Raw genomic sequence first — 25,539 nt, 5'->3', positions numbered from 1 at the left:
AAATTCTACATAAGTAATTTTTAAAAAAAAAGGGAAACTCATATTTGCAATATTTCATTAAATTTTGAAAAGTATCATTTTAAATGAAACAGGTTAAATGCATATGTAAAATTGTCCATTTTACTAATATTTTTATTTTGTAATTTACAGTAGGTAAATGCATATGTAAAAGTGTACTGTTTTATTTCCAATAAATTAAACATTCAAAAATAAAAATGCATTTGTAAAATCGTGTATTTTACTAACGTCGTTTGATTCCCCATTAACTAAACTATTATTTAAAATGTTAAATATGCATGTAAACAATTGTATTCTAATTTTTACTCTCATATTTGTTATTTTATCATATGCAATAAATTGTCCAACTGTTTATAAGTAAAAAATGTTAAGTGCATATGTAAAATTGTTTTACTATTTTTTATATTTAAAAGTTAAAGGTACATGTACAATTATCTATTGTATATTTTTTATTTTATTTCGAGTAAAATATTTTTCACAAATAAAGGAAAATGTTAAATATGTACATATATATATTTATTTTACCAATACTTATTTTTGTATTTAAAATAACCAACTGTTTAAAAAAAAATGAATGCATATTAAAATTTTATTTTACAAATTTTGTATTTGAATATTTATATATTTATAATTATCAATTTTAAGAAGTTAAATCCACATGTAAACATTTCCGTCTCATTTATATTGAAATAAAATGTACTATACCAAATTAACATTTTTTTTTTTTAAATATTAAAAAAATGTGTCCCAATAGTTTATTTTACTAATACGTTTTATGATTTAAATCGTTTCCCAAAAATACTTTGCCCACTTGTTTCTCGCATATGGCAAAGAACATCCATGGCACCCCATTTTGCGCTGTTACCACCTTAGGGTTTCGTCTCTTGGCACCAGTCGACTCGTAAACTAGATGCCCCTCTCCCGAACACCCCCCACCCCCACCCGACTATACGAAAGGGGACACTGCTGTAAATGAATCCGATGAGGCTCTGACTTTCTTGAACTGCGCTAGGAATTATATCCAGGTTATTAAATAAAACCCAGAGTGCCAATTACGAATAAAGTAGAGGTTTGTTGTTGTTTAGGGGTCGGCGGTGGGTTAATAGAAAGCCGTGCTGAAAGAGCGGGGAAAAATAACCCGAGCCTCCACCTTCTCCCGAAAATCCATCTTTCTCCCCTCCCTCGTGCTCTCGCTCCCTCCTTTTTACCTCTTCCACTCACCGTATAAATATCAGTGGAGGGCACGGAGAGAGATCATTGGAAGCGACCTGCTCACAAGGGAGACGACCAACAAAACCCAAGAAACTCATCCCCTGAAAAGTCCATTTAGGATTTACTCATCACTCCTCCATCATGTTCCTCCTGCTCTCCATGTGCCTCTTGGGGCTCCTGGCCCCACGGGGTGACGCCCAGGACCGAGCCACCCTCTGGAGGGGCAACGACCGAAGCGGCCGATGCCAGTACACCTTCGCCGTGGCCAGCCCCGCCGAGGCCAGCTGCCCCCAGGCCGGAGGCCCCGAGGTGGAGGGCGTCAAGGCCAGGCTCTCCCTGCTGGAGGCGCTGGTATCCAGGCTGACCGGCGGAGGAAGGGAGGCCCGCCCCTCCGCGGCGGACTCGGGGGCCGAGCTCCGGGAGGCGCTGAACCAGGCGGTGGACGAGAGGAACCTGCTGCAGGGGGAGAAGGAGCGCCTGGAGAGGGAGCTGGGGGCGCTTCAGAGACGCCTGGAGGAGATGCTGAGGGAGACGGAGAGACTGAGGAGCAGACCGTGCCCCCCGCAGACCCCGGCCGTGCCGGACGGCGGTCTGATGAGACCTGCTGCAGGTGAGAAGCGCAACACAATACGCACTGTCACTGGATGTGTCTCCCAATCATTGCAGTTTTTGGACAGTCTACAAGTCAATCTTTACATCAGAATGGGACCCATTCTATACTCTCATTGGTCAAGCTACATCGGTGGTGTCAAACATAGGGCTCGCGAGCCAAAACCGGCCTGGGAGATGAATTTGAAAGTGGAAAGAATATATATAGGGTTAGGGCGATTTTTAAAAAATTATTATTAATTTTATGTAGAAAGTGTGGAGTGAAAATAATTTCATAAAATATTTAATTTGAAGTGCAATACTCTCGCTCGCTCGCTCTCTCTCTCTCTATATATATATATATATAAGCTCCATATATATATATATATATATATATATATATATATATATATATATATATATATATATATATATATATATATATATATATATATATATATATTGTGTGTGTGTGTGTAGCTCCAAATGCCTGTACCTTTAAATACAATCACTGTGATAGGTATTACGCACACGTGTAGATGATAAACTGAAGCAAATTTAGTGTAAAATCACAACCCCCCCCCCCCCCCCCCCCCCCCAAATTGACATTAAATATAAAGGTTTTCTTAATGTACTTGTATAGCCTTGCAGGGAAAAACTTCATATTAAGTATGCCATGATTTTACTGGACATCAAATTAAAATATATGTGGCCTACATGTCAGTCATTAAAGGACAGTGATTGGTCAGAATGTCTCTCACTTTTCATAATTATTACGATAATGAAGACATTTTTTGCACATGGACCTTTTTTTATTATTATTATTTTTTTTTTGCAATGACACTCATTTTTCCATCCTCATCATCGTGGTTCTTGCTATTACACAGGAGAGCGACTTGATGTTTTAAAGTGAAAGTTTGTGCGTAAACAGACACGCGGCTCAGCTTACTCCCAGCGGCTCAGCTCACTATTTATGAGCCTTTATGACGGTTCGCATGGCGAGCGGGGTGCGAAGTACTCTTTGGGGAGGTGGAAATGTGATGCACACCCTGGATGCAGAGGGTACGTGCTCCAGGCTTTTGGGGTCGCCAGCTCCATACAAGGAGTCGAGGAGGTTAAACTCTGGTGTTGTGTTTGCAGGGGTCAAACATCCGTCAAATTACCTCCTCGTGCTATTCCGTTTATCCCCCAAAGACCCCTTGTGTTTGGAATAAATCTTTCATGTGCAATAAAGTGCATCTAGAAATGATTCCCAGTGCTTCACTGTTTCCATGTTATGTTACAGCCTTGTTGTGGGGTGTTTTGTGTAGAATTTTGAGGCGGGGGGAAAAAAAATAATTTCATCCATTCTGGAATTAAACTGACCTAACAAAATGTGGAAAAAGCGAGTCAATCATTACACACAGCACGGTGTTTAGTCATTCATTGTTTACACCAGTTAACATGTTTATGGTAGCATACGGGATATCACCCTTTGCTTTTTCAGGCCAAACTTATAGTGGACTTATTTTGGAGAAAATAAATGTCCTCCTGACCACACAAGTAGTTCATGGAAGACCTCTTGCAAACATAAACAAAGATGGAGGCAATCTGGACCACACACACACACACACACAAAGGTATACACTGGAGTTTAGAATGTGTTTACCTGCAGTGCTGATGAATGGTTTTGCCCATTAACCTCCGATTTGCCTCCTGTTCTGTTTTCCCAACTTTCAAACCTTTTTTTTCTGGCCCATTCGACTTGTACCACGTCGCTGGCATTTGTCAGCATGGCGCCATCATCGGCGGCCTCCGCATGAACGTCCTTTAGAAAAAGACGTTCCGGATCATTAAACCTCATTGTTTGTGCGCTACCACACACACACAGCATGCAATGTGAGTTGAACTTTTTCTCAACTTGTATGTGAAAGTAATAATCCATGTGAGTGGTTTCATTAGGTTTGATTTTATAGATGAATTCTTAAAAACAAACAAAACAAAAAACCATTATTGGCTTCTGTAGTTCAAAGCAAAGCCAATACCTACTGTTTTTCAATTCATTTCAATGGTAGATATTAATTACTGTGCATCAAAAGTCAAACACAAAAATAGACCAAAAATGTTACAAAATAAAAACATACACTATTGACAATTAAAAAAAAACAAAAAACGTAATAGTTTTTGCCACAATTCAATGGACACTGTGCTGCTCCTGCTGTGCGCGCACACGCCTTGTCCACTAAGCCTGTGAGTATTGTTATATTGTCTTTCTACGTGTCGCCGCATCGTTTGCGGTTGCCCAATGGGTGCGTCGTGTCGTCTTCCGACCGGCTGGCTCCGCGGCAGCTGGGAATGTGTCGGGGGGGCGGGTGTCCACTTCCCGCTGTCGTTGCCCTCACACGGCCTCACACTTTCACTCATGGCGCTGCTTTACTTTACTCCTCAGTTCATCTTTATATCATAACACAATCGAATAATACAACACACCGACTTGTCAATTATGTTGGGCACGGTTTTTTGATGGGGAACGTCTTACGCGAAACTTGACTAAAGCTAAGATTTGTGTATGTTCAGGATCGAGCCCCATGTCCCACCTGATGGCGCGTCCCAACGGGCAGGGCGACAGGAGCAGTTTAAGAGGTCAGATGGTCCTCTGCTCCGACATCGGATTTGTCACATCACAAACACTTTTGGTTCTTCAACGCGTGCGTGTGCGTGTGCGTGCGTGTGTGTTTGTTTGTTGATGCGACAGACTCTGCGTGGCAGCAGGGCTTCCAGGAACTCAAAGCGGAGGTGACCGAAGTTCCGGCTCCTGAAGAATACACAGGTTGGAAACTGGACTCTCCTTTTTGATGATGAATTATAAATATAAAGGCAATTTCTTTTTGGGATGAGTGTGAGGAGCTAGAAATGAGACTTGTTTTCTTGGAATTTTTTTTTTTTTTTCCAATACATTTTTCTCCAAAGAAATTATACAAAATATTTGTTTTCATTGAAATTGTCTTTTTAAATTGACACTATGCAGTAAGTTCTCCAATTTTTTTCGATCAACCCAAAAACATTTTAACATTTTAATTTTTCTCAAAAATATACAACTTTTATCCCAAAAGATAAGACTTTTCTTCAAAAGTTTATACCTTTTTTACCAAAATATACAACTGGTTTCTTGACAATATACATCTTTTTGCTTAAAAATAGATATACCCCAAATACACAATTAAGTCTAAAATAGGACTTTTTCTTCAAAATGTATGACTTGTTTTATACAAAAATATAGTTTTTTCTTGACAATGTACTTTTAACCCCCAAATATTTTCCAAAATCTTTGTCTTTTTTCCCTAAAAAAAGCAAAATCTTCCAAAACCAAATATCACTTTTTTCAATGTTCCCCCCCAATTTTTAAAATATAAATAAATATATGACTTCTAAAATACGACCTTTCCCACAAAAATGTACATTTTTTTTCCTCAAACCTACTTTTTCCTTAAAAGATATACCACTTTTTGCCCCCAAAATATTTTTTTTAATATTAAAAATGGGTCTTTGTGAAAGAAACTTTAAAAAAAAAAAAAAAAGTGCTCCCCTTTTTAAATGCAACTTTTCTTCCCTCAAAAATATGTAACTTTTTATTGAAAATATAACATTTTGAAAAGCGCCTTTTTTTTTCGGAGCTATGCGACTTTAATCTGCCATTGTAATTATTTTTGTTCTTTTAAGTACACTTAATACACTGTCGGCTTTCCGTATCTTTACGCAATGTATTGCTGCTTGGTGGTCAGTGAAAAAGAATGAAGGCATTGGCTTCACCTTTCAGACTATGAAAACTGCGTTCAAGTTTTTAATTTTTTTAAAGCAACTTATTTGCAATTTCCAATGATTATTACTATTCTTAATTCTCCTCTATGCTTTCGTGTAAATTTACTGACGTCAGAGTTGCTGTGAAGTCAGCCCTTCCTCCCATCTGGCCTGCAAACATGACACTGACAAACATGACACCCCCGAAAAGTGCCCCCCCCCCCCCCCCCCCCCCCATGGTGACAGCCCCGAAGCAAATGGTGCTATTAATAAATAGAGTTGCGTCGGGGGGCCAGAATAGCCGCGTCACGCCGGCCGCACCGTGTCTCTTGCTGACAGGTAGCCATTCAGTAAGTTAATTGGTCAGTCACTTAGTCAGGTAATTAGTGGTCTGTTAGCTGTTGATTCAGTTAGTAATTCATCACTTAGGTAGTCAGTCAGTAGTTAGTCATTCACTTAGTTATTCAGTTCGTGAGTTAGTCGGTCAGTTAGTCCTGTAGATCGAGGAGTCGTGAAGTGAACAGGGAGCCTCCCTTGACTCCGTCCTTCCCGGCGTCGTCCAGGTTGCGGCGTGCTGGTGTCCGTGTCCGAGCCCGTCGCTCACAGGAAGGCCGACGGCATCGCGGGCAAGTACGGCGTCTGGATGCGGGACCCCGAGGCCGTGGCCCCGTACGGGCCCGACATGGTGTGGCGCATCGACACCGTCGGCTCTGACATCAGGCAGATGTTTGGATACGAAGACACGGAGCAGCTCTCCAAGGGCTTCCCCACCAAGGTGCGTATTACTACGTCTGCTCGAAAATTGGGGTTTGAACTGGGAAATTGTTGGACTTTCGTGCTATATTTTTATTCCAGAAAATGTTGGCGAAAAATGGAACGCCAAAGAAACACAATAGTTGGTTTTTGAGCCACATTTGTCTAGAAAATTTTGGTTCTAAATGTAAATTGAATTGAACATTTTGAGGCCTATTTTCCACAAATGTTGGGTAAAAAAAATTCAATTGTTTTGAGAATTTATTGATTTTCTTTTTAGAACATTTTGTTTTGAAATTCCAATTGACTTTGAAGGCAAAATGTAAAATTGTTTTGAGGTCTACTTTTTGAAATAATGTTGCTTTGAAATTCATATTGTTGTACTTTTGAGCTTCATTTTCCAGAATGTATTTTTTTCAATTAGAATTTTTCTTCTTTTTTTTGCCCATAAATGTAAATAAACGTGGTGACTTTTGTGCGCGGTCAGGTGGTGTTGCTACCGGAGCCCGTGGAGGGCACGGGCGCCGTCCTGTACCGAGGCTCCCTGTACTACCAGCGGCGCCGCAGCCGCACCCTGATCCGCTTCGACCTGGCGTCGGAGAGTGTGGCGGCGCGGCGCGACCTCCCGCACGCCGGCTTCCATGGCCAGTTCCCGTATTCGTGGGGCGGCTACACCGACATCGACCTGGCGGTGGACGAGCGCGGGCTGTGGGCCGTCTACTCCACCAGCGAGGCCAAGGGCGCCGTGGTGCTGTCCCGGCTGGACCCGCACGACCTGCGGGTGACCAAGAGCTGGGAGACCAACATCCGCAAGAACGCCGTGGCCAACGCGTTTGTCATCTGCGGCCGCCTCTACACCGTTGCCAGCTACGCAGCGGCCAACACCACCGTCAACTACGTGTACGACACGGAGAGCGGCCGCGGTCGCGCCCTGGCTGTGCCCTTCCGGAACAAGTATCGCTACAACAGTATGATTGACTACAACCCAACGCAAAAGAAGCTCTTTGCGTGGGACAACTTCCACATGGTCTCGTACGACGTGCGGCTGGGGCGCCCGGTGCCCGCAGCCTAAGAGAAGTGACTTTGGCTTCACCCGCTCCCGCTTCAAAGACTCAGTTTTTTGTCAAGCCTGGCTAAAAGGCCACAGAAGGCCACTACATTGTTTTTTAAATATATGTTGTAATTCAACTTTGACCTTTTAACTTTGGATTGTTGCGTTTTCAGTAATAAGTGGTACGTGTTTAATATTGGGATTTTTTTTTATTTTACATTTACGTGATTTAAAAATGTGAAATTTCCAAATAAAAAGTTAAAGTAAGTAAAAAAAGAAAAAAAGTACAAATTAAGTAAAAGACAAAACATTTCAGTTGTTTTACAGTTTTACTTAACATGTTTTCAATTTTAAAATTTACATGATTTGACCAGGTTCTACTTCCTTCAAGTGGAAAACATAAAAACATAAAACATTTGGTAAAAATGTAAACATTGATAAAAAATTCTTATGTAAATTTCTTTTATTTTTTTTATTTTGTTAAATTTTGTTTTTATTTAATGTTCTTACTTGACTTTTTTACCCAAGTTTTGCATTACATTTACATTTTTAAATAAAGGGGGGGGGGGGAATCATATACATTTTTAATATTAAAGGGGTGCTTGCAGTTTTAAAATCGCTAGCAAGATTTGAACGTAGCCTCACTTCACCAATGCACGGCAAATGATTGACACCTTGTCCGTCACGGCTTCTTTCTCTGATAGGCGGTTCTTTCTCAGGCGTGGTGGTTTCTTAAAAATAAAAATAAAATGCAATGGAAAAATCGTTAAGTAAAAATGTTTGTTTTAACTTAGTCACATTTTTAAGTAAAACTCCTATTAATAATTTATGTTTTACATTTTTCACCTGTTTAAAACTACATTTATACTTAAAAAAAAAATGTTTTAATTCAGTGTTTTACATTTTTACATTTGACCAGGCTCTACTTCCACCACGCATCAGAAAAGAATGAAGTATAAACATGACACATTAAGTAAAAAGTCTTCATTTTAATAGGAAATATTTTACTTAATTTTACATTGTTTACTTAGTTGTTACTGACTGTATCATGTTTTTACGTGTTAATGTTCATGGTTTTTGTCGTATATATTTTTTTACATGGCGTTTTAAAATAAAATGAAAGTTTAAAATTTGAATAAAGTACAACCTGATTCAATCATGAAATGAAATAGAAAAATAAAACTTAACAAATTTAAGAAAAAACAACTTTTAAAATGTCAAGTTAAAAGGGTAAAAGTTCGTATTAAGTTGTAACGCATTAAAAAAAAAAAATATTGTAGGCGTGGCAAGCAAAGCACGCCAGGATGCACGAAGAGGAATTATTTTTGTACCTGATGTTTGTGATTTTTTTTTTTTGTGTCCATACCGCTACTTGGTACTTTTTACTAACTTTGTACACGTGTGACATTGAGTACTACGTAAAGTACTGGCATTCCCAGTGTCCTCCATTCGCTTCGCCGTCATTATCGTACCTTTTTTTTCCCAGGAAACGGCTATCTTCCGATTGGCTACGATGGCCTCGCGGTTTGAGGGCTTTGTGGCGCCACCTGCTGCTTTGGCGTGGACTTGACACGCAACTTCTCGCACAAAATGATTGATTGACACGTGTGCGAGTGTACAAATACTAATTGTACTAATGTAATGTACAATGTGTGAATAGTTGACATTATGATATTGCATGAACACTGTAGTCAGCTAATGTACATTGTTCATCTTGAAATAAAACGTTTAAAATGACATTGTGTGCTCGTTTTAGGCAAACGTGACTTTCAAGGCATATTTTTCTAGAAATCTTTGGTTTAAAATTCAAATAGTGTGACTTAAGGCATATATCATTTAGTAAGTTTACGTTGTCTGACTTCAGGCATATTTTCCTCGAAAATTTGGCCCAAAAATTCATTCTTGGAATTTTACATTAGTTTACTTGGGTTCCTACACAGTTGAAATTTCAAAATTCCATATTTTCCCAGAACCTAATTTCCAGACTTCTCTGCAAAAAAATAAATAAAAACAACGTGTGACATTTGAGGAAATAAATGTGTATCATTCTGATTCTTTACTTTCTATTATGTGGCCAAATGATTTCGAGAGGATTCTAGAAAGGTAATGTATCTCATGCAAATCAAGACCAAACCCAGACCACTTTTGCTTTTTTTGCTTCATATGACACCTCCGCCAAGTTGGACATGACAAACTAGTTCACACACAAAGTCTGCATTTAGTTGAGTTGTCTGCTTTGAAACCCTAACCCTATATTGAAACCCTAAAACTCTCTTTAAACCCTAACCCTGTGTTGAAACCCTACTTCAAAGCGTAACCCTATTTTGAAACCCTAATTGAAAACCCAAATGCTGTTTTAAAACCCTACTCCAAACCGTAACCCTGTTTTGAAACCCTAATTTTAAACCGTAAAACTGCTTTGAAACCCCAATCCTGTGTTGAAATTCTAATACGGTTTTCAAGCCCTACTTTGAAACCCTTACCCTTTTAAACCCTAAAACACTCTTTAAACCTTAATTTAAAACCCTAATCCTGTTTTGAAAACTGTTTTCAGACCCTACTTTGAAACCCTAATTTGGAACACATACTCTCTTTAAACCTCAATTGGAAACCCTTACCTTGTGATGAAAACCTAATTCAAAACCCTAACCCCGTTTTGAACCCCAATTTGAAACCCTAACTGTTCTGAAACCCTAACCTGGTTTTGAAACTGCAATTTAAAACTTTGTGCCCGTTTTGAAACCCTACTTTTATACCCTAAACCCTCTTGAAACGCTAATTTAAAACCCCAACTCTGTTTTGAAACACTAATTTAAAACCCTAAAACTGTCTTACATATATATTGGGTATATTCTTTCCTATTATAGTGCATTATTTCTATGTGACAGTTGATGTAAGCCCTCAGGCTGGCAACGCCGTACTCTCTGTCAGTCTCCGTTGACATGACGGCGGCATAAAATCATCTCAGGTTATCATTCAAAACATCAACGATGAAGTGTTCAGTTCGTATTTGCCAGTTTTTGTGCCAATAAGTGTCTCAGCGTTGGTTTGAAATTCAAATTGTTTGACTGTTCAGGTACGTTTATCCTGAAATTTTACATTGGCTTTTGAGAAATTGCCCCCCTCCCCTCCCGGAAACCTGGTTTCAAATTCAAAGTGTGACTTTTCAGCCATATCTTTACTTAAATTTTACATTGTTTGACTTTTGAGGCAATTTTTTCTACCCCATCTTAAAATTCAAAGTTGGAGAATTTTCTTAAACATATTTGGTTTGAACAAACTGTTGGACTTTTGAGGCAATTTCTTTTCTGAAAACTTTATTGAAAATGTTAAATTTTTTGACTTGGCAAACTATATTTTACCCCAAAAATGTAAATAAAAAAAATAAAAATTAATGCCTATTTTACTTGACTTTTGAGGCTGAATTTTTTAAATTTTAAATATGTGTTTCAAATGACAAATTGTTGAAGTTGCAGACTTTTCAAGTTTTTTACCTTTTAAATTTATAATTTGGAGGCATAGTTTTTCAAAAATCTTTTGTTTGAAATTCATTTGGACTTTTCTGTTGGCTTAAGTTTTTTGGATTTCAAAGTTTGACTTTTGAGGCTGTTTTTTTTGTTTTGTTTTTTTTTAAAGAAACATTTGGTTTGAATGAAAACTTGATCTTTTGAGGCAGCTTTTTAAAATTTATAAATATGGCTTCAATGACGAGTTGGACAGATTTTTCCAGAACAATAGTATAAAAACCTAACGATTTGACTTTTTAGGCACATATTCCATTAACTTTTTCATTTCCATTTTTTTTAAACTGTCAAGACATTTTTTTTCCAGAAAATTCCAATTTGACTTTTTAAATCGTAATTTACAATTTTGGTTTACCATTGTCAAATTTTCAAGGCATTTTTCAACTGATTTTTTTTTTTTTTTTTAGTGGCCAGTACACATGCATTCAATAAGCAGTGTTCAAATATATATATAATATAAAAGACTTAAAATATGACAACCGCGCAAGCTCTCAATAGCGACTTTCATAAAGGTACAAAGCCACCGAGCATGAGAAAGTGAGTGCAGACTTAAAATCCTTTTAACAGTATTTTATTTTTATTAGTTTCTTTAACCAAACCAAGAGAATGTAAATAAGACCGTACATATTTTAATACAGCGATGTAACCCCTGTACAAGTACAACAAAACAAAGAGAAAAAAAATCATGACAATCCCTCCCTCCCTCTCTGTCATTCATCCATCCATCCATCATCCACTCACTCATCCTCCCAAACTTCCTTTTACAGCCTGGAAAACAGGAAGGTGACCATTTTGTGTGTGAGGGAGCCTCCAATGGAGAAGGCGAAGAAGAGACGAAAGACCAGAACGAGCTCGGCTTTGCTTGCTTGCTTGTTTGGGACAGAAGGCTCACACGCGGGGAAAAACAGCATTGATGCCTCTCATCAGTATATATTTATATTAAAAAAAAAAAAAAATCTGCCAACATATTTCACATTGCAGCTCCTCCTGCATTCTTTTGATGAATATGTGTGTGCGTGTGTTTTCAAGCAATCTTACGACATTCTCCCTGTGCTGTTTTAACCTTTGGCTAAATATACAGGAACATCCTGTCAAACACACGCGTGACAGAAATTATCGATTTTCACGTTGGGAAAGAAAAAGGAGACAATTTGGGATGTGTTGTGAAATGGCGCTCGAATGTCACGATTAGCTCAACCGAGTCTCCTCGACAAGATTGTTTTCACCACAAAATAAGATTCTTTCAGTCGCCCAACAGGCCAAAGTGATCCTCTTTTTAAAATAAAAAATAAAAAATAAATGCACAGGTCTGTGTCAACTCTTCTGTTTTCCCCAACACATGAACGCACACGCGCACGCAGCTGATAAAAGGCTGCTGGCTGTCTGGATTCTCCCGTTTTTACTTGCCCTCCTCTGGCTTGATGGCCTGCGGCTTGATGGGCCCGGTGCGGACGGGCTTGGCCGACGACAACGACGACGAGGAGACTTGGGGCGGCTTGTCAGCGTCTGGGTTGGCGTTGGGGGGCGGCAGCTGCGGCATCTGGGACGGGGCGGCGTCCAGCAGCTGGGGCGGCGGCTTGAGCGCCTTGCTGAGCTGCTGCTGCTCTGAGAAGAACTTGTGGGTGGACTGCAGGACCTCAGCGCGCTGCTTGGCCTGATGGATGAACGATTAGGTCAGACACAAAAACAGGAGCGTGCTTTAAAAAAACAAAACATCAGATTGACAAACTAACTAAAAACTGCTGTAAAAATGTGTTATTTCTATTTTGCCCCCACTTCAAACTTTAACTGACTGCCTGAAACATACATAGCACCTATCAAAATAAACAGAGATGCCATGAATCCGTTTCACGCACCCCCCCAAAAAAAGAAACATGCTTGTAATGGATTTTGTAAGAACAAAAATAACTATAATATTGTACTTGACAAAAACATACCGTAACAATAATTAAATAGGATTAGGGCAGCAACTGAATCTATCTATTTTTTTTTTTCAATTGATGAATCTGTATGGTCTGGAACACCAGAAAATAGACAAAAGTTGATAATTGCTTTCTAAAGTACAAGACGCTTACAAATCTCTGATAACACTAAGAAAATCAGTCTGCTTTAGTATATAAAATTAGTCATTTACTACTTTATTATTATTATTATTATATATTTTTTTACTGTTGAGAAGCTGGAATTCTGAGGATTTGCGTTTTGAGTTTGTCACATTTCTGTGGGGCCAATTATGTATTACTCGTGCACTCACTGTAGTCGTCTCGCCATGCTGCACTATTTGCATATACTGGCCACTCATGCCAAAGTAGCATCTGCCCCCATTTGCACACTGACTGAGGAGCATCTGTAACATTTGCACAACCGACATTGTCGCAGATGATCGCAGTACTCGTCACATTAAACCGCATACACTCCATGAAGTCTCAGCGCCCTTTGCACAATGGTCACTGCACCGGACTATTGCAATATTAGTCATTCGAACTGCTCTAAGTGCTAGAGGACTCTGCATCTTTTTGCACAATTGTTTTTTGTCAATGTCTTTATGTCCCCAAAGTGTTCTGTAAATTGACTCTCTGTTGTACTAGAGCGGCTCCAACGACCGGAGACAAATTCCTTGTGTGTTTTGGACATACTTGGCAAATAAAGATGATTCTGATTTGGACAATTTTAAATTAAACAAAGTCTCAACGATTAATCGATCTTTTCGGGAAAAAAATCATTACCGATTAATTTGATATATCAATTAGTTGTCGACTAATCGTTGCACCTCTTAATTCACAGAAATAAGGGCAGTATAAAACAGACATACTGTATATGGAGACAGGCTCAGCTCCTCAGTAAGCCACTGTAATAGTCATTCTTTACAGAGGATCAAGAATATATACCTGTGATTATTGCTGTATTCTCTCTACGTGTGTTGCTTTTCTGTGTTCGTTTAGTTTACCAGTAAATGCCAATACATTGGCATTTACTGGTAACCAACAGCTTGTATTGAGTCAGGTCACTTGTATGTCAACCACTATTACTTTCTGGGGCACATTTTAAAACATAACTTTAATTTCTTCCAGAAAATCCATTTCAATTTGTAGTTTAGAATGACACATTTTTTAGATGCGAAGACTAAAAATATAAAATTCAATAGCAACAACAAGAAAATGTCCCAAAGTGTGGTACAAATACCACTACTGATATGTTGGCTCCTTCGAGTGGTACACGAAGGAATGACTCCCGAGTACAGTTCAGTTGTATTTGACTTTTCAATTAAACAAACCACTTTGGTCAAGTTTTTCACTTTCTTAAATTTAAGCGTTGTATTATTGCTAAAACTGTAATGCAACAGTGGCTTGGAACAATATTAAATATACATTTGGGGAATAAAACCTTGTTTTTGAACAACACTTAGGGCTACTAAACTGTTGCAGTTGTGTTGGTCATGATGATGGTACTTTGAGAGCAAAGTATTTATTTTTTGGGAAGGTGGTACTTTAGAACTACTGCTTTAGGATAACTTGGCCTACTGGCTTTGAGCGCTACGTTTCCCCATTCAAAGCATGCAGCAAATGTTCACCTTGAGGTCTTGCTCAGCCTTCAGGGCGGCCTGCATGCCCCTGGGTGGCATGGGCAGTCCGCCGGGCCCCCGGGGAGGAGGGTGCTGGCCGTGTTGCGGGTGCTGAGGCCTGGGGTGCGGCATGAGGCCACCGCCGCCCATGTTGGGGGTCATGGGCGGGACCCATGGGCGAGCGCTGCATGCTGCCGCCGAACGAGTTGGTGTGAGGCGCCCGCACCAGAGGGGACACCATGTTGGCTTGGGACAGAAGCTGAGGGGACACACGTGAAGGACTCATTTTACAAACTAAGTGGCGGGATTGTACAGCACAAACACAGACAAGGTCTTCTGACTAGCATGACAGCAGTTGTAAAAACTTGCACCAAATATGACCGCGAACATCCGATGATTGGCAGTGTGTTGCAAAAAACATCTGGGGCAATGAGCCACATGCTGCTTCACCAGTCATTACCTGACCACATGCATGTTTGATAATGGCCTGAATGTAAAAAAAAAAAAAAAAAAAAAGTGTATGTGTGTGTTAATCCACCAGATGGCGCTACTTTCTCCTATTTAAAGCATGCAGCAAAATTATTTCACCATTGACGCTGGAGAAGTGGGCACACTGTATATGTTTTATGATTTCAATAAGGATCAATTCCTTTTTACACTTGTCCAACAGATGGCACTACTCCCTCTCCATTCAAAGCATGCAGAAAAAATGTGTCGCCATTGATTTTGCATAACGGTGTGTGTGTATGTGTTAAAATTATGTGCACTACTTTATTTGTCCACCAGGTATATTTTACCCATTCAAAGCATGCATAAAAATTGCGTAGCCGTAGATGAGGGATGGTGTGCATGTAAAAAGAAATTGATTTGCATGTGTTGAGTTCAAGGTGGAGAATAGTTTCATATTTGTCCACCAGATGGCACTGTGAGTACACAGTCAAAGCTTGCAGCAGTGTCACATAGCTTTGAGTTTTCTGAAAAGGTTCCTGGCTACTGAAATAACTGCATGGGGCATTGAGCCACATGCTGCTTCACCAAGTCTCAATACATTATCTGATCACATGGAGAGTATTCTGGAAAATTTCCATTAGCCTTCAAAGCTAGTTTCACTTTGCAACATGAAATTTGGTAGGAAAGACTATCATGAGTAAACTCAAAAGTCTCAAAGAAGCCATATTCGAAAAAAAACAAAAACAGGAAGTTTCCCATTTTGGTTGGAAACTGCCCATTTCCAGAGGTCCCTCAAAGACAAACGTCGTAGAGAGTTTGTCTGTTTGCTACTAAATTTGAACCTCATACACTACACCAGGGGTCACCAACATGGTGCCCTTGACCTGTTCTAAAAGAAGCTCAACAGTGATGGGTCATTGCGATTTCCTAGAAATGTTGTAAAGTGATAATTTGAAAATGGAAACACTTGCAGAGATTTACAGAAATTAAGTCCTGCATATTAATGTCACTTTCCTACCTTGTATTATCAACATTGACAATTACTGACAAATCATTCGCATGATCAGTCTTCACATAGATTAAGGTGATTATTGATAAAAATAATTTCAGAAAATGTGTCTCAAACTGGTAGGCTAATGTTTGTCCTTTTCAGGGGTGCTTCAAAAAAAACCCTTGAGATTTGACCCCATACACTTGACATATGGGTGACGTATTTACAACGAATCAGTCTTTGAATGAATTTTGATGACTCTCCAAAGAGAACCACTCCATGTGATCAGAGTTGGACCAAACGTCTTGGTGTGTGATGATACAGAGCCGCCTCCTACTGGCATACATTTACAGCTGCAATAACGGCATTGATTCCCATTGGCCAAGGGGGTGCTAAAACCTTGTCTTGTACTCTAGCCGGGGTGTCCCACCTGAGGGTTGAACTGGCTGGGAAAGTGCTGAGTCATCCTCATGCTGCCAGAGTTGGGCTGAAACTGCTTCTGGTACAACATGCTGTTCAACTTGGCTGATTGGCTGCTGGGGGAGGTGGAGCTTGCCCTGGATGGAGACATAATAGCCTTACTACAGTGTTCCCCTGTTATAATGCACAAAAGAGATTCGATCAGAGTACTTAGTCCTGCTAACTTTTCTATCATTAAATGTTTTGTGCTTTGTTATTTGTATATAGTTTTAATTTGAAAATATCCAATCGGTATTATTAAAGAAACATATATACTAGGTTTAATTATGTTATGCTCTCTATGCATGCTTTGCTGTGTGCGTTAAAATAGCAGTTGTTTGAGGGTTAATAATGACAGCAACATTTATGCTAATTTCCATTAGCCCGTCTATGGTGTTCCACATTATGTTAGTACTAAGCTAACAGAATTTTGTGAGATAAAATGTGGTTTTGTTGAATATTTTGGTGTTTAAATAGTCAATGTTAAATTCTCTTTTGTTTAATGTCAGTTGTACAGTAAATTCAACATGGAGTGACAAGTGGCTCGAACCAGGCACACTTTGACTCTTATTTAGAGAACTGCGTGAGCTTGAGTCTCCTCAGTGATATGATCTCTAATTCATGGATTTACACCCATCATGAGTGGGTCTGGAAGTGTCCCCCCTGACTACCGGGGGTTCACTGTCTTTGCTGCCTCAATGGACTGTGGTATAACTTCAAAATTTGCATCTAGAACAATTAAGAGTGGAGATTTACCTATAAGGGCTAGAGGTGGGCGTGGTGCTCCGGGCGCTGACTGGAGGAGTTGCAGGCTTCACATCCATCCCGCCGCCGAACAGCTTGAGGTCCATGTCCATCTGGAGCATGTTACAATTCAAATAAGAGCCGCATTCACAGTACAGAAATATACACATTGAGTCCTCGGTTTGCGATGGTTCTGACATACATTGTTTCACGGTTCCAAACAGCATGCGATTAACTAGTTTGCGTGGCACCATACCTACCGGCTAGCATTTGTTTTGTATTTATGACCTAGAAATATTTTCAATAATGTCATAGAATGAAGTGAAATGTAGAATTTAAGTTTTGGAAAATGCAAAAATTCAGAATTATTGTACTAATTGGTCAGAGATTTTATAGCTTGCCCTGTATTTTGTACTATTTGCTCAAATGCCATACTTAATAACCTACGACGTGACAACAGTAGGTATCCTAACATGTAAAATAGTACCTGAGAATTGAAGGCAAATGTCCTGACTGAGCTGAACAATTTGAAGTTGGAATGGTTTGAATCAGCTGAGAAATGTGAAGTATTGGGTAAATATTTCTGCATTCTTCGGGGAATTTTATCTCGGAAAATATGGAACACTGAAAAAAGTGGTAATTAGTTCTGTAGATATCTTAAATGCGGAATGGTGGGAATTGGTTGAGAAATGTGTTAGGATTTGGTCAATTTGCCTCCATTTATAAATACTAAAAAAATGTGGGGATTTGGGGAATGTGGAAAAATATTTTCATTGTCATGCATGAGTTGAACATTTTGGAGTTGGTATGGTTTAAAAAATGAATTATTAGAGAACAATGGAAGGCTGAGTTAACTTATTTTTTTCTCCTTTAAATGGAAAAACTGTGAAATTGGGGAAAGCAAAAAATTATTGCCCAGATGTCCTGCATGAGCAGAATATTTTGAGGGTGGAATAGTTTGAATCAGTTGACAAATTTAAAACATTTAAGAAGGCCCAAAAAGCTGGGTTTTTTATTTTTATTTTATTTTTTTTAGTCTTCAGCATTCACACAATTATACAGTGTTATTATAAATTATACAGTGAGGTTGTGTATGTTCGTGACAGACTTCCTGTAAGTACAGAACTGTCATGAAGCGAGGACACCCTGCACACCACATAACAGTACCTTGCTGGTGGGAGGCTGCATCATGCTGTGGCTGTGGCTGTGACTGTGACTGTGGCTGTGGCTGTGGCTGTGGCCCATGATGCTTCGGTACGGCTGGGAGATGGGCGGCTGCCTGCCGATGTTGGGGGGCTGCGGCTGTGGAGGGGTGGGTGGCATCGCCAAAAGGGGCTGACCGCCACCCGAACCAAAGTTGGCCAGGGAGAGCTGGGAACCAGGCAGGGGGACCGTCACCTGGAAGTAGACGTTCTTTGTTTGGATTCTTATTCATTTTATAGAACAGGAAATCTGCTTAAATGAGAACTTTTCCTACTCTGCATAGAGAAAAGTATTTGGAAACACAGGATGTGGGAAATGAGCAGAGGTGGGTAGTAACGAGTTACATTTACTCAAGTAACATTTTCCATAAACTGTACATGTCAGAGTACTTTAAATTCACCGTACCTTTGAGTATTTATGTGAAGAAGGATCGATACTTTTACTCCGTTACAATGATCGACATGCCCATCGCTACTTTTATTTATTCATTCTCGTGTTCGCGTCTATTTTTAGACTCCATCTTTGACTCAGTACTCTTACTTGAGTACAATATTTGGCTACTCTCCCCACCTCTGGAAATGAGCAAGGCAGTGCTACGGTAAGATTCTTTTTTTTAAGTGTCTAAACACCTGTAAGAACCTGAGAGTTGATATGTTAGTATAACCTGTGTTATTTGTGGTCCCAGCACAAGCAATTAAAGCCTATAGTGTGTCTATGGAACCTATAAGTGAATGAACACCATATCACATGCATGTTAGTTAACTGGTGTACGGCGTTGCTGAGCCGGCACAATGAAGAAGGGTGGGCCCCATCCGCCAAGCCAGGCAGACAGTCCAGCAGGGGACCCAACTCGGGGTTTCTTATTTCATTTACCTGCTGCATTGCAGAGCTGGGGGACTGGGTGTTGCTGTAGTAACTGCTCTGGCCATGCTGCTGCACCTGCCCCGAGTATATGTTGGAATGCTGATTCATCCCCTGTCGAGCCTAAACAGACATGACAAATCACATGAACGTGTTGATATTTTTCAACATCGAACAGTCACATCTGTGCGGGCCATTACCTGCAGCAGGTGGGTGTCGATAAGTTGGGATCCCCCCATGCCAGACGGCTGGTTGAGTTGCGGCTCAAAGAGGATGGGGATGTGCTGGGTGGAGGAAGGCTGCTGGTAGGCCAGGCTGGACTGAGGCTTGCCCAGCTCGGGGGCCTGCACGCCGGGGTAGCTGTGCATGGAGGGCCCTGACAGCATCATGGAGGGCTGCGACAGGCTGCTCTGCATGAACGCCTGCTGAGACCTGAATTCAACACATCACTGCGTGTGACTTTAGACCACAATCATCTCCCGCCAGAGGTGGGGGGGAAGTCACATATGTGAAGGTCATAGGTTTTAACCTTCACATGTCACGCAAGTGCCAAGTTACTGTAGCAAAAAATAAGCAAGTTCCCACTTAATTTCAGGCAAGTCGGGAAAAGTGGGTTAAGCAAGTCATGCAATCTAACAATTTTACATATGTGGGCCGCCGGTTGCCCGTCCCTGTTCAAAGTCATAGCATACTGGCATATTGAAAATTAAGTCATGTAGTTACAACTTAGTCAATTCAAGTCTCATGAATAACAAATCAAAGTCTGTCATAAGTATTAGCTAACAAAGTCCTGAAAATGGCAAACTTAGTCCGACTCGAGGAAAGTCATGTCTGCTTCCCGCCATGTTATGTGATAACATTGAGCAGTACCTGTACTGCAGCGAGGAGCTGAACAGGTCCTGAGGCTGCGAGACTGGAGGGCCTGCGCCGAGTCCGAGTTGGGCCTGGTGTGTGTGTTGGTGCTGGGGCTGCCCTTGCAGCGGAGCGTAGATTGGGATGGGTATCTGCTGCACCGCTGTTGGCTAACGAGTCAGACAGACAGCTTTAATGGGTTAACTTTGGTTTATCACTGCACTGACCTAATACAATTCAAGGTCATGAATAGTACATGCAGAGATGTCATTAGTGATAGCGTACCATGTAAAACGGGGACCTGCACTAAGCTTCAAGACCAACAGTGCAGGCTTTTACTAAACAAATGGAGGCTAATGTGGCAAAAATGCCCCCAGTGGTTATTTCCGACAGAAACCAACACTGCACCCAAATTTAAATGATTATTTTTCACTCCCTGCCCAACACCTTCAATAAAGCATTGGGAAAATAATTTTCTTTTTTTAAAGTCACCTTGTTCACTTTCAAAGAAACTGTCCTGAAAAAAAAACCCTCTTTTGTGGTGATAAGGTAACTGTGTGATTAGTGAAATTTAAATTTAATCTTGGATTCCAACTCTACAAATCCATACAGGGGGTTCTCAGTTTACGACTGTCCAAAGATATGCAGGTTTGTGGTTAGGAATAGTGTGCAATGAAATGGTTTGCACAACAGCATGAGAAAATGTGGTCACACGGTATAAGAAGTAGGGGTGTCCCGATCTGATCTTTGAGATCGGAAATATGTATGATGTCAGCAAAAGAGTATCGGATCGGACTGAATCTAAAATCTCCGCTTTTACCACTCTTACACAAACAAGCCATTCCATGCTTTACTCCACCACTTTCATCCAGCAGTGCCCGGACAGCATGCAGACCACACGTGATCACAACAACAGCTTGCTCAGGTGGTAACATAGTAGCAAGGAGTAAGAGTGAATGTTGCTTGCTTAAAGTCATTTATTGACACTCGTGTTCAGGTTCGCAGTTTAAAAATCACTAGCTCAAAGCTAACACTATGAATGAAAAACATTGACGAGCTAACAAAAATTAGCATTGAAAGCGCGGTTTTTCTCTCTATAATAATGAGTATTGGTAGACAAAAGCTGGATAAACACATACGAGAGGGCAATATAACAATATTCTCATGAATATATTCTTCAAACTCTGTGAAAAACGAGTTTTAACAATATTCGATTGCGACCTCTACTTTGTTACTGCAAGTGTGTATTGCATTATGTGCACCACACTGCCCCTCAGAGGCCAAGACGTGCACAGCAGGAACAGCAATTGTCAAAACTAAACCCCCAGTTGCCGCACGTGGGGAAAGCAAATAACGTTCCCACCATATACTGACAGTAAAAAAATAAAATAAATGCATTGAACTTTATTTTGCACTTTAAAAGTCTAATTTGTATTTACTGGGATTATTTTTCATGGTTTTCTAATTACATTTTTATTTAATCTATTTAAATGCAGAATATGCTTATGTTTAAGTTAAGCAGTAGTTATGTTGCAATTTTAATAGACATTTTGTTATTGGCTTTATTGAAGTTATTTTTATATTTCCGAATTTGTTTATTTTATTCAATTGTAGTACATTGTTTTTCAAGTTGATGTAACCCATTGGTTAATAATAAATGGGTCAGTTTTTCCTGATAGCTACTATTGCTAATTATTCTCAGTTTTAGTAATATCACTTCAAGCCTTTAACATTCCATACTACAAAATAAGTAATGTCTGTATGATTATTGCTGATGTTTGATCGGACGGATATCGGTATAGGCCATAATTTAAGGCTGCAATATCGATATCAGATCGGAAGTGAAAAAAATAGGATCAGATCCCTAATAAGAAGATACGGTCAGTTACCAGCGTACTGGCTGGTTTCTTTTGGCTTGTTTTTTATCATCTACAAGCGCTTTCCATCCAAATATTTACTGTAATTATGACTGATTACTACGCCACGTTCTGAATTATGTCATTGCCACCGCAGGAAAAGAACTCATACACACACTGGATACAATTAAAGAAACTTCAAGACAGTGCATGTATCATTTCTGAAAATGTGGGGGAATACCTTTAGTGGGTATTTCACAAGAAAAACGACTCCTTACCAAAATTTAAAGGATTCTTCCTTTTCCCTCCCGCCCCACACCTCTACAAAGCTTAGCGAAAATGGTTTGTCTTTTTCACCCTGCTCACTGACCGTGAAACGACTGTGGAAAAAGTAGCCTCCTTGGCAGTGGTAAGGTTACTGTAATTGATACGAAATTGAATCCCAACTCTTCAAGTCAATAGAGGCGGTTCTCAGTTTACGATATCATAATTACAGTAAACAGAGACGTCCCAAGCTTTACAAGCATGTTGCAAGAAAAAAAAAAGGAAAAAAAGTTCCTGATGTAAATCATAAAAGGCGATTTTGCTTACCTGCGAGAGGCCGGGCTGGAAGCCTTGTTGCTGTGCCAAAGAGGGAGGAGCCAAGCGTGGGTGTGGGGTACTGAAGAGATGGCTAGTGTCCATGTAGAAGGCTGGAATCTGAGCTGCAGAGCCTGGATGAAAGGGTATTGTCACAAGTACAAGTGTCAAATAAAATACAAATAAATAAATAAAAGGGTGGGTGGGAGGGGGGAAATTATTTTCCATAGCATGTTGGTCTCACCTGCTGCAGACTGAGACACGTAAACCTGCGGGGTCTGCTGCTGGGGCAGCAGGGGGGGCACGCAGCCTAGTTGGGAAAAGCTGCTGCCAACACTGTTGCCACTGGAGGTCAGGCTCCCAACCTGCAGCTGCTGGGGCTTCACCTTGCAGATGTTGGGAGGGTCCGAGGCCGTGGTGGTCTTGGTGCCAAGGGACGACGTCGTGTAGGTGCCCGATCCTGCATGATGAACTGCAAGTAAATCATTTGACTTTTCTCTGATGTGGGGGAGGGGTGTTATAAATTAGCAAAAAGCTGCACACTCGGCAGTGTATTACTAGCAACAACAAAAAACGAGGATTAGATGACCCTTCCAAAATATTTCATAATTGCCTATATTAGCCAAAACTATGGATCCCCTGACATAACATAAAAAAAAAAAAAAGACAGACAAGTTTGTGCGGACAAAATAGTTCCAGCATGCACATGAAGTAGCCGTTCGTTACGCACGAAATAGCTGTGGATCCGTACTGGACAGGAAGGTAACCAAATCAAGCTCATGGTCCATCAGCAAAATATTGTCACCTCCTTGGCCATTGGAATTTGAATAGGTGAAAAGTAAAAGTACTCAAAAGTTTTGACGGACATTTACTGTCAATGTGATTTCCACTGTCAGTCAGCATGGTCGCATCTGAAAAGCAGCGCCATAGTTACTCTGGCAACACATTGTGGCACCTTAACGACTACAGACCAATCAAAAAGTATCCAGTTGTGTCCCCGCGAGACATTTTTGATAGGGGGGGAGGAGGGCAATTTTGGTGTTGGTTACCGGAAAGCGAGGTGCTGGGGGTAACGGAGGCCACTGGTATCTGTGGCATGGACGCAGAGGAGAATGAGTAAGAGGACGCGCAGGACGTGATAGGAGAGGAAGAGGAGGTGACCGGGGAGTTCTTCTCCAGACTTGGCGAGTTCTCCCATGCTTTGCGAGCAGACTCCATCTGATGGACAAAAAATACAAATAAAAAAGACAAAATGGAGGTTGTCACTTTAAAGAGCACACAAATATACAGATCATGGACATAATAATTGATTGATACAAATTCTCTTTAATGTGTGGAATTGGTTGTTAGACTCACAATGGTCGTAAAGGTATGCCAAAAAACATAGTTTAGGACGTACCTTGGTTTTAAAGGGGACATTTTGCCAAACCAACTTTTTTTTCTAGTATTTGGGATGTAATAATATTTCTATGGTGCCTCAGTAAACGTGAAATATGAATTAAAATCATCCACGCTTTCCAGACAATTTTCTGTCGAGGCCTGAAATCAGGCAATTAGAATTCCTCAAGCTCATCTACGTCACTATAGTGAACATCTCTGTCAACATAAACACGTGTGCTCTCACACTTGGGTCTTCTACACGGAGGTAACCAATCAGAGGAAAGGGGACGGTCTCAGCCAAATATGGATAAGAGGAATACAAAACTGGATCAAACAGAAGTAGCTGTCAGAGGGGCCTTGTCTGGACACTCGTATGACAAAACCAAGGTGTTTTTTAAATGATATTGACAATTATACTAAGTCCATGTTATAGTCACTCTATGGAGGTCTATATAGCCAAAATATGGGACCTTTTAACATATTGCCATAAGCACATCGCTAGGCAGAAAATGAGCTGCACTGTGTTTTAGGGCTGTCACTATTGAATCTTTTTAGAATAGATTATCCTATAAATATTTTGTTGAGTACTGGAGTAATCACCGCCACCCATTGTCATTTTCATGGCTAGTTTTGAAAAGAAGTCAATGAAAAATTGGGTAAGCTTTCTAGGGCCACATAAAATGATGTGGAGGCCCGGACCTGTGATATGTATACCTTTAGTGTTAGGTCAACGGTAGCGGGGGAGACTGTGCTCAGAGGGGAGCTCTGCTGCAGGGTCTCCCGTCGAGGAAGGGGCAACGAGTGTGGTAGTGCCACCTGGGAAGAACCCGGAAAAGAAAGATTTTAAATTATTACAAGTACATCAGATGTGTTCTGTGCCACTTCAATGTATTATACCAAGGTGACCAAACATTTGCATTTAAAGGCCACATTTAAAATACTGGTGTACCAGGTCAGTAGATGATTAAGAGAAAAAAGAAAAATGTTTTTATCAAATATGTACATTAGTTGAATGTAATAAAACAATGAAAAATATTTTCTCATTTTGTTATTTATATTCTAATTAACATATGTAAGAGTATATCTCAGGTGTGTGAAACTCATTTGTCAAGTACCACATCATTATTGTTTCCCTTGGAGGGCCGTGAAACCCTGTCAATCTGTGAACCCATAAAAAAAAAAAAAAAAAAAAAAAAAAAAAAAGAAGAAATAAAGAAATGGGGATTGGTAACAAAACATGCTTGCAACATTGCTAAATGTTATTAAAAGTCTAGTTAATTTGCAATTTTGGTATTTTAGCAAGAAACAAAAACGAGGCAAATGATTTGCTTTCGTGGACCACAAATTGATGTGAGGGCACCCAGGCCTTGAGTTTGACACCTGTGATATATATATTTTTTTAAATATATATATGCAAAATTGTTGGTTTTACCATTATTATAATTAAATCAATTTACCCATTATGAGATTAATGAATAAAAAATAATAAATACATGGACATGTATTTGATACAAATGGAGGGGGCTATATATGTTTGTCCATCCCTGGATTAGCTGGGGACATGGACACTCACATTGGCAACCAGACTCTCTTCCATTTTATTGTTTCCACTCGGAACGCTGTCAGCAAGGGAGGAAGAGGGGGTGGTGTAGTCCGTAACAGACTCCTGCGAAGGAAAG

General features: G+C 40.1%; 2 protein-coding genes across 2 annotated transcripts in view; one reads left to right on the top strand and one right to left on the bottom strand.

The window, feature by feature from the left end:
* Positions 1-399: 399 nt before the first annotated feature.
* myoc (myocilin) lies at positions 400-9,302 on the top strand. Its single transcript, XM_061683165.1, has 5 exons — positions 400-1,840; positions 4,375-4,440; positions 4,553-4,627; positions 6,159-6,370; positions 6,836-9,302. Exons 1-5 carry the CDS (start codon positions 1,372-1,374, stop codon positions 7,418-7,420), a joined length of 1,407 nt encoding a protein of 468 aa, XP_061539149.1. The 5' UTR covers positions 400-1,371; the 3' UTR covers positions 7,421-9,302.
* Positions 9,303-11,484: 2,182 nt separating this feature from the next.
* prrc2c (proline-rich coiled-coil 2C) overlaps positions 11,485-25,539 on the bottom strand; it is a 38,248-nt gene continuing 24,193 nt past the window's right edge. The window contains 14 exon segments of the mRNA XM_061683306.1: positions 11,485-12,577; positions 14,495-14,653; positions 14,655-14,744; positions 16,357-16,483; positions 17,142-17,242; positions 18,297-18,527; positions 19,206-19,316; positions 19,394-19,625; positions 20,064-20,215; positions 22,493-22,614; positions 22,725-22,940; positions 23,530-23,698; positions 24,575-24,676; positions 25,434-25,526. Coding sequence (XP_061539290.1) covers positions 12,323-12,577; positions 14,495-14,653; positions 14,655-14,744; positions 16,357-16,483; positions 17,142-17,242; positions 18,297-18,527; positions 19,206-19,316; positions 19,394-19,625; positions 20,064-20,215; positions 22,493-22,614; positions 22,725-22,940; positions 23,530-23,698; positions 24,575-24,676; positions 25,434-25,526 — 2,160 coding nt within the window. The 3' untranslated portion in view covers positions 11,485-12,322.

This window comes from Phycodurus eques, chromosome 8, assembly GCF_024500275.1.
Source record: "Phycodurus eques isolate BA_2022a chromosome 8, UOR_Pequ_1.1, whole genome shotgun sequence".
NCBI lineage: Eukaryota > Metazoa > Chordata > Actinopteri > Syngnathiformes > Syngnathidae > Phycodurus > Phycodurus eques.
Note: the sequence above shows the minus strand (reverse complement) of the source record. Positions and strands in the feature narration are given on the sequence as shown.

Bases quoted from the DNA above. Each gene is read 5' to 3' on its own strand.
- myoc (XM_061683165.1), top strand. From the start codon at position 1,372: ATGTTCCTCCTGCTCTCCATGTGCCTCTTGGGGCTCCTGGCCCCACGG. The intron at 4,628-6,158 runs GTTGGAAACTGG...GGCGTCGTCCAG, and splicing joins GGCTCCTGAAGAATACACAG to GTTGCGGCGTGCTGGTGTCC. The intron at 6,371-6,835 runs GTGCGTATTACT...GTGCGCGGTCAG, and splicing joins CCAAGGGCTTCCCCACCAAG to GTGGTGTTGCTACCGGAGCC.